The sequence below is a fragment of the Danio rerio genome, chromosome 5 (assembly GCF_049306965.1).
Source record: "Danio rerio strain Tuebingen ecotype United States chromosome 5, GRCz12tu, whole genome shotgun sequence".
NCBI lineage: Eukaryota > Metazoa > Chordata > Actinopteri > Cypriniformes > Danionidae > Danio > Danio rerio.
In genome coordinates this window covers 9,555,863-9,571,019 of record NC_133180.1, presented here as the reverse complement: position 1 = coordinate 9,571,019, position 15,157 = coordinate 9,555,863, and the positions used below count along the sequence as shown (strand labels likewise).

The 15,157-nt window shown below is 35.4% G+C and overlaps 1 protein-coding gene across 1 annotated transcript in view; it reads left to right on the top strand.

The window, feature by feature from the left end:
* adamts12 (ADAM metallopeptidase with thrombospondin type 1 motif, 12) overlaps window positions 1-15,157 on the top strand; it is a 55,812-nt gene that overhangs the window by 14,655 nt on the left and 26,000 nt on the right. Inside the window, exons 8-11 of the mRNA XM_068221333.2 lie at window positions 1,956-2,125; window positions 7,084-7,217; window positions 7,498-7,618; window positions 11,447-11,691. Of these exons, the coding sequence (XP_068077434.2) occupies window positions 1,956-2,125; window positions 7,084-7,217; window positions 7,498-7,618; window positions 11,447-11,691 (670 nt within the window). The remainder of the gene's footprint in view (window positions 1-1,955; window positions 2,126-7,083; window positions 7,218-7,497; window positions 7,619-11,446; window positions 11,692-15,157) is intronic.

Below are 15,157 nucleotides of genomic sequence, written 5' to 3'. Positions count from 1 at the left end.
GCTACAATTCACACAGACTCACCAAAATTGGACAATAGAAGATTGGAGAAACATTGCCTGGTCTGATGAGTCTCCATTTCTGCTGTGACATTAGATGGTCGAGTCAGAATTTGGCATCAACAACATGAAAGCATGGATCCATCCTGCCTTGTATCAACGGTTCAGGCTGGTGGTGGTGGTGTAATGGTGTGGGGGATATTTTCTTGGCACACTTTGGACCCATTAGTACCAATTGAGCATTGTGTCAACGCCACAGCCTATCTGAGTATTGTTGCTGACCATGTCCATCTCTTTATGGCCACAGTGTACTCATCTTCTGATGGCTTCTTCCAGCAGGATAATGCACCATGTCATAAAGTGCAAATCATCTCAGACTGCTTTCTTGAACACGACAATGAGTTCACTGTACTCAAATGGCCTCCACAGTCACCAGAACTCAATCCAGTAGAGCACCTTTGTGATGTGGTGGAACAGTAGATTCACATCATGTATGTGCAGCCGACAAATCTGCAGCAACTGTGTGATGCTATCATGTCAATATGGAGCAAAATGTCTGAGGAATTTTCCAGTAACTTTTTGTACCTATGCCACAAGTGATTAAAGCAGTTCTGAAGGAAAAAGGGGTCCAATACAATACTATTAAGGTGTAGCTAATAAATTGGCTGGTGAGTGTATATTGTTATACATAATAAACAGTGTATCAGGTTTGTAACAACAACAATATAGAATATTATAGTTTTGAAACCCATTGCATTTTTTTTTTTAATAAAAAACTAATTACCTACGAAGGAAAATTGAAACCATTGTGGGATACATGCAGTGTTCTGTGCCTTCATTCATTCAATCTTTTTCTTTTCGGCTTAGTGCCTTTATTAATCTAGGGTCACCAAAGTGGAATGAACCGCTAACTTATCCAGCATATGTTTTACGCAGCTGATGCTTTTCCAGTTGCAACCCATCTCTGGGAAACATCCATACACACTCATTCACACTCATACACTATTGACAATGCGGGGTCCCCACAGCGGAATGAACCACCAACTTATCCAGCACATTTTTATGCAGCGGATGCCCGTCCAGCCACACATCCACACACACATTCACACACACACTCATGCACTATGGACAATTTAGCTTACCCAATTCACCGCATGTCTTTGGACTGTGGGGGAAACCGGAGCACCCGGAGGAAACCCAGGCGAGTGCAGGAAAAACATGCAAACTCCACACAGAAGCACCAACTGAGCAGAGGCTCGAACCAGTGACCTTTTTGCTGTGAGGCAACAGCACTACCTACTGCGCCACTGCTTCGTCCTATGAACAACTTAGCCTGCCCAGTTCACCTATAGCGCATGTCTTTGGACTGTGGGGGAACCCGGATCCCCCGGAGGAAACCCTGAACACACAGGGAGAACATGCAAACTCCACACAGAAATGCCAACTGACCCAGTCGAGGCTCGAACTAGCGACCTTCTTTTACCTACTGCGCCACTGCATCGCCAGTTCTGTTTCTTATGCTTGTTATATTGATTTTAAACCATTTTTCAGGTTCAGGTCATATTTAGTTCTGTAAATGCAGAAAATTAAATCAAATTTGTTTAAATAGTTGTCTTTACAATAACTATTGATCCAAAGCAGCTTTAAAGAGGTGAGAAAAGAAAATATATGCATGCTGCATTAAAACGAATATGCTAATATTCAACTATTATTCCTATATATCAGCCCATTTTCTGCACTACCAGTATAATGCACTAGAGGGCTCTCTTGTAGCTTTAACTAAACATTTCCTGTTTGGTCTGCAGTTACCAGTGCTGTCATATTTGACCAAATTTGTAAATATCACACTATTTCTTAAGTCTTAAATATCCATTTTACGTCTTTTTCTACTTTTTTGATACGTTGTTTTGCTGAACAGATGATCTAAAGCATGTTTTCTGTTTCTCCTGTTCACACAGGCCTGAGTTTGGTGGGAAGTATTGCACAGGAGAGCGGAAGCGCTACCGTGTTTGCAACACAAAGCTGTGTGTCAGAAAACATCCCAGCTTTAGAGAGATGCAGTGCAGTGAATTCAACACCGTGCCGTATCACAATGAACTCTACCAGTGGATTCCTGTTTCAAGCCCTTGTAAGATCTCTTTGCATCAATATTCATTCATTCATTCATTTTATTTCGGGTTAGTCGCTTATTTATCAGGGGTCGCCACAACGGAATGAACCGCCAACTATTCCGGCATATGTTTTACATAGCAGATGCCCTTCCAGCTGCAACCCAGTACTGGGAAATACTCATACACTCTCACATTCCAGGCTTGTAGGCAGCCTAGGGAAGGGTTGGGGGGGGGGGTCTTTTTTTCTTAAAGGGGACTTTTTTTGCATTTCCCCCCTCATTTTGTATTTGATTAGCTTGTCTTCTGGTATCATGTGTGAGCTTTTTCATACAAGTTCACAAAATTAAGTAATGACTTAATATGTACTTTAAAGTTCAAACAGGCTGCAAAAATCAACAAAACAAAAAAACATTTGCAATACTTCCTAAACAAGTGCTTTAGAATAAATGCATTGAATTGGGGTTTACCTTTAAAATTTTTTTTTGAGTTTTAGCTGATCCTAAATCCCCAATGATATAATATCAAAATAGTTTACTGTGGTCTTCTGAGTTGCAGAAGGCTAGCATCTTTATTTTATTTATTTATTTATTTATTTATTTAGTTTTTGCATCAGATATATTGTCTGATGAAAGCCAGCGCCAATATTTCATTGCTCCATATCATTATTGTCAATTTTACAAAAGGGGCAAAGTAAACATTCATAAAGTTTGCTTTGTAACTGATTTAGTTAGACTTACTGTAAAGCAGAGCCGAGTGTATTTACTTGAGGTATACTCCACAACGATAAATATATTGATAACTGCTTGTGTAAGCTATTTGATTTGTTCGCACACTGTCTCGGTTATATTGTGTGTTAAAAGGATTGTGCTGGTGCGCACCGTTTCGGTCCAGCTGTAACCGATGCACGGCTGAAGGCTGATTTATACTTTTGCGTCAAACGCCGGCATATGCTACGGCGCTGACGCATAGCCCTTCGCCGTGGCCTTCGCTGACGTGCACCTCTCAAAAATTGTAACTACACGTCGCAACGACGCGTAGCGCAAGCTCTGTGATTGGTCGGCTTAGTAGCGCTGACGAGTCTGGGCGGGACCAAGAGGCGCGAATGGCGCGAGCTGGACGCGAGCCCAATGGAGCGATTGTTTACAAGTGTGGAGTGCCGTGAAGGCTGTGAAGTTTTGCTTTGTGTTTACCCCATAGTTAAAGTTGTTGCTCGTCCGTCGGTTCCTGCCTCAAAATGAGCGAGTTTGAGCCACTTGTACATCCAGGACGTGTTCAGGAAAAGCAAAAAAGCAGCGAAGAAACTCGACACAGAGGAAAATTTACACTTCACTGCCAACTAGCGTTTCGGAAGTGTTAATGCAGACCAACAGAGACAGCGCGCACAAGTATAAATGCACAGCCATGCGCGTTGCATGCGCCGTGGGTCACGCCGGTCACTTGACGCAGAAGTATAAACGAGGCTTGATTCTGCCTATCCCAGCTCCTGTTACCACATATACAAGTGTATCAATGATGAAGATGAGCTTGGTTAGCTTACATTTGACTGGACGGCTCTCGCTGAAATAACAGTCTGTCCTTGGACTGTTAGGACAACTGATCACCCTTATGGGTGACTAAAACAGGGCTATTCAATATTCTGATTGTGCTACAGCCACTCTGAGCCCCAGTTTAGCACCAGCGTCACTGTTTTTAAACAGCAGCCAACCGAAAGGAATACTTCACATTATCGACGAGAGAAAGCATAACGCAAAGAGGCGTTTCCCGCGTCATAACGCAAATCAATTCATCAGCCAATCAAGGGCTCCCTTCCTCCGTGGGTCTTGGGGCTCCAGCCCCACCTATCCCTTACGTTAATCTGGCCCTGCCTATAGTGCATGTGTTTGGACTGTGGGGGAAACCGGAAAACATGGCAAAAACCCACGCCAACACGAGGAGAACATGCAAACTACCACAAAAAAATGCCAACAGACCCAGTCGGGAACTAGCGATCTTCTTGCTGTGAGGCGACAGTGCTAACCACTGAGTCACCATGTCACTCCAGTTGATTATATTTTCCTCAATAACCATTAGAATAAACACGACAAGCTTAAGAACATTAGTTGCCCTGAACTTGAGAACTGAAAACACATGCTCTCTACAACTGAACAGCCGAGCCAAGAAACTGCAATAATGCACACTGCGGCGGGTCGACATTAACATAAAACTTCTTACACGTGGCTGCTTTCCATTTTACAGACTTTTGCTGGTTCACATTCAAGAATGCACACTTTTTTTATTAGCCAGCTTTAGAAAGCATGTGGATTCCTGACACAAGTGTTGTTGAGTCACTGTTGTTTGCTCAGTTTTTGGATCGTAGATCATTACAGCCTAAAGACACTTTAATACTTGTATTTTAATAGTATTAATTAATGATTTGTAGACTTTATCGGAGGCAGCGCAACGGGTAGCACTATCGCCTCACAGCAAGAAGGTCGCTGGTTCGAGCCCTGGCTGGGTCAGTTGGCATTTCTGTGTGGAGTTTGCTTGTTCTCCTTGTGTTGGCGTGGGTTTCCTCCGGGTGCTCCGGTTTCCCCTACAGTCCAAAAACATGCGCTATAGGTGAATTGAATAAACTATATTGGCCATGGTGAATGTGGGGGTTGCAGCTGGAAGGGCATCCGCTGCGTAAAACATGCTGGATAAGTTGGCGGTTCATTCCGCTGTGGCGACCCCTAATGAATAAAAAGACTTAGCCGAAAAGAAAAAGTCTGAATGAATGAGACTATGGGATTTTTCTGCGTCTGATTTTGGTTACTGATTAACAGCAATACTACAATGAAGAATATCTATATCCTCACGACTTTTGAAATATAAATAAGTATTGAACACATCAGCAAATTTTCCTCGGATATTAGTAACAACCAAAGAAATCTATATATGCACAGAAAAGAAATCTAATTAGTTTACAAATGAAGTTATGTGTATTAAAATGAAATGACTCAGGGAAAGCATTGAACACATGAAGAAATGGAGGTGTAAAAAGGCAGTGAAAGCCCAGACAGCAGCTCGAATCTCTCAGTAGTTCTTCAGCAATCCTCTGCCTTGTGTAAATGAATATCAGCTGCTTCAGTCCAACATCTACACTAGCAGGAGGATGAAAATGAAACCAGGGTGGACATTTCAGCAAGACAATGATCCAAAACATAGCCAAGGTAATTCAAAAATGCTTTAAGAGAAAGAAAATCAAGCTGTAGAATGGCCCAGCCAATCACCTGATCTAAATCCAATAGAAAATACAAAGTAAAGATCAGATTTAATAGACAAGACCCACATAAGATTTTTACACTCTGTTGTAGTCTGTGGAAAAACTCACATCTGAGCAATGCATGGGACTTCATTCTCCACATGAGAGGCTTCTTTAACTGCCAGCACCAAAAAATAAAAAATAAAAAAAATTGTATAAAAAGTATTAGAAACGTTTCAGTAGTTCAGTACTTTCTCCTTGTGTGATTTTATAGTTGTTTACATATGACTCATTTTTAAAATTTGTTTTGTTTAATTTTTATAGTTGTATTGTTTGAGTTTTTACCATAATCTGGTTCATTTCCATGTCAACAGCTCCTTTAGAGATATTATTTCCAGAAAAAACATGACGTGTTTAGTACTTGCATTCTATATTCTCTATACTCTATATATTTAAAATAATGCTTTTATTCAGCAATAATGCATAACATTTAAATGCATGATCTAAAATGACAGTAAAGAAAGACATTAATACACAACATATTTAGCAAAATATGTATTAAATTAAATGTAAAGTTGTATACTGAATGCAAGCTAAATAGTCTGAAATAGCTTTTGTAATATAAATATGGTCAAAAATGGTTGAAATATTGTTTAATTTCACTGTGATTTTTAAACGAAACATTTATTTTTTTAAATGTGTTAATGTACATTATTGTCAAATGTCCCCAGAAAAGAATTATATAAAGGTTATAGGAAAGGCTATAAAGGTCATATTGTCAATGTCAAATATAAAGTTTTTATGCTTGAAATGTTCTTATTTGCTTTGAATTTATATAGTTACAAAATAATTGTATATCCTGAAAAATCTATTGAATTGGAACTTTTAATTCATCTATAAATGCCAGTTTTGGGGTTTTAAAATTGATGATAATAATATATTGTCTGATGCAGCAAATCCGCATATTAAAATTATTTATGAAGGATCATATGACACTGAAGACTGAACTAATAATGCTGACAATTGCAAAATATTTACTACATTTAAAATACATTCAAACGGGAAAGAAATATTTTAAATTGTAAGAATATTTCACTAAAGTACTGTATTTTTAGTTAAATATTTGCAGCTCGGGTGAGCATATGAAACCTTTTGTATGTTTAATAAAAAGAAATTTCACTTAAAACTTTTAAGGAACCCCAGAGTTTTAACAACATTCCCCCATCTCCAAGTCACAACAAAAAAGTTCCTTGATTTTTATGGCAGAATGAGAGTATAGTTCCTATAGACCCAGAAAATACTAACTTTTTATTTTCTGTCAGTCTTAGTCTGTCATGTTAACTACAGAAGAGACAAGCGTTAAAATGGGAAAATTACCCAAACTCTTTAGTCATTTTTGAGCGAGATGCTAATGGTCTAATCCGATTCAATTATTTATGCTAAGCTAAGCTAAAAGTGCCTCTGCCAGACCTGGAAATTGATTAAACAGAAAACAAAAATTGTGAATCTCAGCTGTTTATTTCTAGTGAAGTTGTAAAACTAGCATATTATCAATGTTCAAAACTTGAGTGTACACAGCTCTAGGTTAAACAATGGTACTTTTTTGTACACTCCATGATATAAAATCTATTAATTACAAAAGTATAAAGTATTTTACACATCTTATCATAGTAAAACATTATATCAAATAGTAAATAGCACCTCTTATTTGCCTGTCTGTCCTTTTCTCTTTTTTCTGTCTCTCTCTCTCAGCGCGTCCTTGCGAGCTTCACTGCAAACCTGTGGATGAAAACTTTTCTGAGAAGATGTTGGATGCGGTTACAGATGGAACGCCCTGCTTTATGAACAACAACAGCAGGAACATCTGTGTCAATGGTGTGTGCAAGGTAGTGTGGCTGGGTATGTCTTACTTTCAACCCATTTGTGCTTTTGTGTGTGTTAGTGTATTGTTTTGTCTGTTTAGTAAAAGTAAGTAGGACAAGTATCTACAGTATGTACAGCTGAAGTCAGAATTATTACCGCCCTTGAATTATTAGCCCCCCTGTTTATTTTTTCCCCGTTTTCTGTTTAACCGAGAGCAGATTTTTTTCAACACTTTTATAAACATAATGGTTTTAATAACTCATCTATAATATATATCTGATGTTTTGTGTCATCTCTCTGCAGGAGGTGGGATGTGATTTTGGCATTAATTCTAACGCTAAAGAGGACAGCTGTGGTGTTTGTCTTGGTGATGGATCCACTTGTGAGACGGTGAAGGAAAACTTTGTGGAGCAAGATGGATTTGGTTAGTTGCACACCTGACTTTATTAATATAGTAGGATATACACTCAGCAGACAATTTATTTTAGATACACCTAGCTATTTGGTACTCCTTCGCTTTGCATATGGCCTGTCAGGCTTTATTTTGTAAGAGCAAAATATTATATTATATTATATTATATTATATTATATTATATTATATTATATTATATTATATTATATTATATTATATTATATTATATTTTGTTATATTATATTATATTACATTATTATATATTATATTATATTATATTTATTATATTTATTATATTTTGTTTTATTATATTTATTATATTATATTATATTATATTATATTATATTATATTATATTATATTATATTATATTTATTATATTATATTAAATTATTTTATATTATATTATATTTTGTTTTATTATATTATATTATATTATATTAAATTAAATTAAATTATATTTTGTTATATTACATTATATTATATTATATTAAATTAAATTATATTTTGTTATATTACATTATATTATCTTATATTATATTATATTACATTACATTATCTTATATTATATTATATTTTGTTATATTATATTATATTATATTTTGTTTTATTATATTATATTATATTATATTATATTATATTTTGTTTTATTATATTATATTATATTTATTATATTATATTAAATTATATTATATTATATTATATTTTGTTTTATTATATTTATTATATTATATTATATTATATTTATTATATTATATTAAATTATTTTAGATTATATTATATTTTGTTTTATTATATTATATTATATTATATTATATTATATTACATTAAATTATATTTTGTTATATTACATTATATTATATTAAATTAAATTAAATTATATTTTGTTATATTACATTATATTATATTATATTATATTTTGTTATGTTATATTATATTATATTAAATTATATTTTGTTATATCATGTTATGTTATGTTATATTATATTATATTATATTGTGTTATGTTATGTTATATTATATTATATTATATTTTGTTATATTATATTATATTATACTATATTATATTATATTGTGTTATGTTATGTTATGTTATGTCATATTATATTATATATAGTGCTGTTAATCGATTAATTAGTTCATTTTTTTAACCGCACTTAAAAGACTGAAACTTGTAATTTTGGCTATTCAAATGTAAAATTAATGTGAACTAAAGTAAATATAATTGTTTATTAGAATTTTTGTTTAACTTGTAACCCAGATTTATGTAAATAACATACCCACAATATACTATCAAGATCCTCAAACTTTTGGCTTGACAGCCATATTTATTACAGAAATAAAAACAAAGGCATGTAAGTGCCATTTGAATTTCAAAACAATCAATGCCAATAACAAACAAAAATGATTTCCAAGTTGGATTCTAAGTGGACTGCAAAAAAATCCAAAATACAGGCACTGCAAATATGGAAATTGGAAAATTATAACAATAAAGTATTGAACACAAACAATTGCACTCATTGTAAAGTTGTATTACTAAGAGTTAAGAACAATAATTATAAAGTAGAAACAATTTTACTTAGTCCTGCTTTATATTCAGACAGTTGCTAAGACAGTCTAGTCTGATGACATTATCGTGGGGACAATGTGGATCTTTTCTTTTGAATGATGTGACCTGAGATTGAGAACAGTCTCAAGCAGAATCACAGAATCAGCACATGAATTTCGGTGCCTAATTTTGGTGCCACTGGTGCTGTGACAAGGACGCACAAAGCATCAAGGAGTGGGCCTACATTAAAGGCACGCACACGTTGTGTCACACCAAATACTATAGACTTCTTACAGGGACTTTAGTCACCCCATCTCTAAACATTTCATTCCGAACAACTTTGAGGAATACGGACACCGTTGGCGATGTTAGGGGTTTGTTCTTGTTGCTAGAAAAACGCATGCATGCACACACACAACACGTGCAGTACAGCGCAGCACACACCCAGTGAGCGGCTCTCTTACGATTCATCAACAAGTACGATCGGGTTCATCAAATTTGCTTAAACTAAGCGTTAGTCTAGTATGGTATGGCTGTATTTCACAAGGATTCTGACAACTGAGAAACATGAAGCAGATGCTTTAAAAAAAGTTGCGTGTAAGGGGGAAACGCGTCAAACTTAATGAAACATTTGAGGGCGCATAGAATCAACTTAAAGGCAGAGAAATGCACTGTCTCTGACAGCTTGCAACATCATCTGGCACTTTCACTGATACATTTACATGGACACCAATACCCCGATTTTTGACAGCACTAATTATATAATATTATAAGTATTGATTGATCAAACACAACAGTCCAACTGCTGCAATTTATAACATAGACAAATCCAGTTATTATGATTCATCCTAACCATTATTGAATACTGTATACAGCAGGGGTCTTAAACTCGCGGCCCGCGGGCCATTTGTGGCCGTCAGTGCAATATTTTGTGGCCCGCGCCGACCGCTGTACTCTGACAGAATCAGCGGAGCGGGGAGAGAGAGCGATCCCCGCTCCGCTGATTCTATCCGTACACAGCGCGCTTGTCACTCAATGCGCATTGTCGCGCGCGTTCTGATCAGCTGTGTTGTCGCGCGCGTACTCAAGAGCGGTGTTATCGCGCGCCTACTGAAGGGCGGGACCGAGGGTGTGTCGCGTCGCGGGGGCACTTTTGATCATTTTGGAAGGGCACTTTCTATGCAAGACTAAAAAGGGCATGTGCTCTGCACAGGTTGAGCCCTATGTGTGCACGTGCCTGCCCTGTTGATATTATAGGTAGATACAGACTGGTACAGACTGATGTGACTGGAGTGGTGTGGGGGTGTTTTATTTATACATATATATGCCTTTTTTAGGTGAGGGAATGGAAGTTTTGAGTGAGTTCCCCCACTTTTTTCCCTAGGACTTCAATAAGTCAAAGTACAGGTCTAGACTTAATGATGATCATCTTCAAGCCATACTGAGGGTCTCAACTGCTTCCGCTCTAAAGCCAAATGTGGTTCAGATTTGTGAGAATAAGCGCTGTCAAGTCTCTGGCAGCAAGAAGTAGGCAAAAGATGCCATGTTCAGAAGAACTGTTCATAATCTTCACTCAATGTTCTATTAATGTTCAGGACACTTCATGTTCAGAAGAAATAATTAAAACTGTTAATAATGACATTTGAGGACTTTTATTTTGTGAAATCCCTTATGCGGCCCAGCCTCACCCAGACTTTGCCTCCTGCGGCCCCCAGGTAAATTCAGTTTGAGACCCCTGGTATACAGTATAATAAATATTATTCTGAGCTGTAATCATTTACTAGCTCTTTAATTAAACACAAAGCATCTAGTCGTTTTAATTTCTGCCAGCTTTACATTTAATTAAAGAGTTAGTAAATTATTACAACTCAGATTAATGTTTTGTGTCTATTTATCTAGTTTCTTGACCATGCATCCCTGTATTAAACAGCACAATGTGCATTTAGACAGTTGCTTTTACAGAATCAAGCTGATAAACTTGTTGGGTTTGTCTCTGCAAGAACAACTGGCTGGATGTACATTATCCCTTATTTATTTTATAGAATACCTTTTATTTAAGGGGGCCTATTATGACCTTTTTATGACCTTCGAGTTCCCTACAGTGTAGTGTATATGTGAAGTTTCATCTCAAAATACCCCACAAATACTTTTTAAAACTCTTTGAAACTGCTCTTTTTAGGCAAAAAATGTTTTGGAGACTGTGTTTATAAAGTGTAAATTAAAAAAAAATATAATTCATTAATTTTTATCATTAGAGGCTGGTTAAATTTTTGTTAAACCCCTGTGATTTAGGGTACATGGACCTGGTTTTGATCCCGGCGGGAGCTCGGGATATCTACATTCAGGAAGTGGAAGAAGCTGGGAATTTCCTTGCGATGCGAGCGTCTGATTCAGATGAATATTACCTCAATGGGAATTACATCATTCAGTGGAATGGAGAGTACGAGGCTGGTGGCACAAAGTTTAACTACGAGCGCAGCGGAAATATAGAGAATCTCACCTCAGCGGGACCAACAACTGAACCTGTCATGATCCAGGTACCGACCATCATACACTTAAAGGAACACACCACTTATTTTGGAAATAGTCTCATTTTACAGCTCCCCTAGAGTTAAACAGTTACCATTTTTTAATCCATTAAGTCGATTTCCAGGTTTGGCGGAAGAACTTTTAGCTTAGCTTTGCATAAGTCATTGAATCAGATTAGACCATTAGCATTAAATGGGAACTTAAAAATGACAAAACAGAACAACACGAGAACTATTCTCTCATTCTGGCAATCTAGCTGGAGAATGGAGCTGTTGTCAGGTGCTGCGTAATAGCATTGCACAAAAAATGGGGTTAGCAAAATAATCTTGAATTGGATTTGAAATAAAATCATTTTGCTTACCTTTTAGACAGATTATTTTGCTTGTTTTAAGGACAAAATTTTTCTGAAAACAATGCTAAATGTTTTACTTGTCTAGAAAATACTTGTCTAAAAAAACGTGTTTACAGTGTATTCCCAGCCATATTGGCTTAGACCAGGGGTCACCAATCTCGGTCCAGGAGGGCCGGTGTCCCTGCAGGGTTTTGCTCCAACTTGCCTCAGTACACCAGCCAGGATGTTTCAAGTATACCTAGTAAAGCCTTGATTAGCTTGTTCAGGTGTGTTTAATTAGAGTTGGAGCTAAACCTTTAAAGGTTTTATGAATGAACATTTAAAAACATTAGACAAACTTAAATGTTTCAGAAAAAAGTGAACTGGGTGTTAATGTTAATTTGAATAATGTTTGTTTATTATTTTAGAGCACCATGGCACACCTTGTTTACATTGGTTGTAGTAAGCAAATGTGAAGCTAATAATTATTGTAGTGTTTTATAATTAGATGCATCCAATCCCTTTCTGTAAAGAGATTTGCACATTCCTTATTGTAAACAGAAACAAACTTCTGTTGAGAAAAAAAATGTAAGCAAACTGCTTTCTCACACTATTTTAATATCAATAAATGAAGGTTTTACAATTTAATTGCTGTTGTGTACAACCCCGATTCACAAAAAGTTGGGACAGTATGGAAAACATGAATAAAAAAAGGAAATAATGATTCCTAAATTTACTTACAAACATTATTTAATGTGTTCTTAATTACATATATATATATATATATATATATATATATATATATATATATATATATATATATATATATATATATATATATATATATATATATATATATATACATACACATTTTTTTTAATAAATATGTTTATTACATATATATATATATATATATATATGTATGTATATATACATATATATATATATATATATATATATATATATATATATATATATATATATATATATATATATATGTATATATATATATATATATATGTATATATATATATATATATATRTRTATATATATATATATATATATATATATATATATATATATATATATATGTATGTATATATATATATATGTATATATATATATATATATATATATATATATATATATATATATATATATATATGTATGTATATATATATATATATATGTATGTATATATATATGTATGTATGTATATATATATATATACATATACATATATATATACATATATATATATATATATATATATATATATATATATATATATATATATATATATATATATATATATATATATATATATATATATATATATATATATACACACACATTTTTTTTAATAAATAAACACATATTTCAATTTTGGTTCTTGGTTGGAACGGGAGCAGTTTAGTAATCAGGTAAATTAGTTAAATAATGACAAAAGCAGCAACCAAGAATGGTCTAGTCCAGGGGTCACCAATCTCGTTCTTGGAGGTACGATGTCTTTGCAGGGTTTGGCTCCAACTTGCCTCAACGCACCTGCCTGGGTGTTTGAAGTATACCTAGTAAGACCTTGAGCTTGTTCAGGTGTGTTTGATTAGGGTTGGAGCTAAAATCTATGAGCAAAGATGGGCAGAGGATCGCCAATTTTCTATCAAATACGTGAGAAAATTATTGAAATGTTGCATATTTCAACAAGACAATGCAAAACCATATTCTGCACACATTACATAGTCCTGACTGTGAAGGAAAACGATACAGGTACTTAACTGGCCTGCCTGCAGTCCTGACCTGTATCCAATAGAGAATGTGTGGCGCAGTTTGAAGCTCAAAATGTGGTAACGAAGACCCCGTACTGTTGCACACCTTAAGACTTGTTTGCAGAAAGAATGGGACAAAAATACACCTGAAACACTTCATTACTTGATGTCTTCAGTCCCTAAACGTCTTTTTAGAGTTGTGAAAAGGAATGGCAACATTACAAAGTGCTAAATGCTTTACTGTTCCAACTGTTTTAGAAATGTGTTTCAAGGAGCAAAATAACAATACTTGTTTATTTAAATGAAAAAAAATCACGAGGAACACATTCAATAATGTTTGTTGTATTGTTGTAACACGGGGAGTAACAGAGACAACTGAAGTAGGATCCACGTGCAGGGTTATTCAGGGGTCAGGCAAGCAATGGTCAACACAGGTACAAACGGATATATGAAGACAGTCCAGAATCGTAGTCGAAGTAACAGGCGAGAGGTCAGAAGGCAAGCAGCAGACAGAGAGTACTTGATAAACAAGGCATGGTAAATACACGGGCAAACAAGGCTAGGGAAACGCGTTGTAGTGCTACTTTACAGATAACATGACTCGACCAGGAAGTGAGTGTGTGTGCTGCTTAAATAGTGTGTGTAATCAGTGTTTGACAATCCTCAGGTGGTGTGAGTGTAGTCAGTCTAAATGAGGAAGCATGGCTGCGTCCGAAAGCTCATACTTCCATACTATATAGTACACTAAAATCAGTATGCGAGCCGAGTAGTATGTCCGAATTCTTAGAATTCGAAAATCAGTAGGCGAGAAGTACCCGGATGACTTACTACTTCCGGCGAGATTCTGAAGTGTGCATCCCATGCATGCTGCACTATCCCATAATGCCCCGTGAGAGAATTCATGAATGGAAGTGAGGCGACGCAACTGACGCAAGTAGGTCACGTGACCATGACAAAATGGCGGATGTAGTACGTCTGAATTCCATTCATACTTTTCACAGTCATACTGTATAGAACATACTTTTCTAACGGCTGAGTAGTACGTTTAAATTCAAATGCAGTACCTACTACAAGTAGTAGGCGGTTTCGGACGCAGCCCATGTGTGTCTGTGAGCGGAGTGCATGTATGAAAATGTAGTCCATGAATGGCGGATTTGTAGTCCATGAGTTATTGTATGTGAGATCCAGCGATCTATGAAGTACGATCACTGGTGATCTTGACAATTGTCTTTTTATTTGCGTTTTCCATACTCTCCCAACTTTTATGATTTGGGGTTGTACAAAAAACATACACATTTGCCTTTTATTGTGTTTGTTGACTTACTACAAAAATACTTCTTAAAAAATACATTTTGTAAGCAGCATTTTGTTATTTT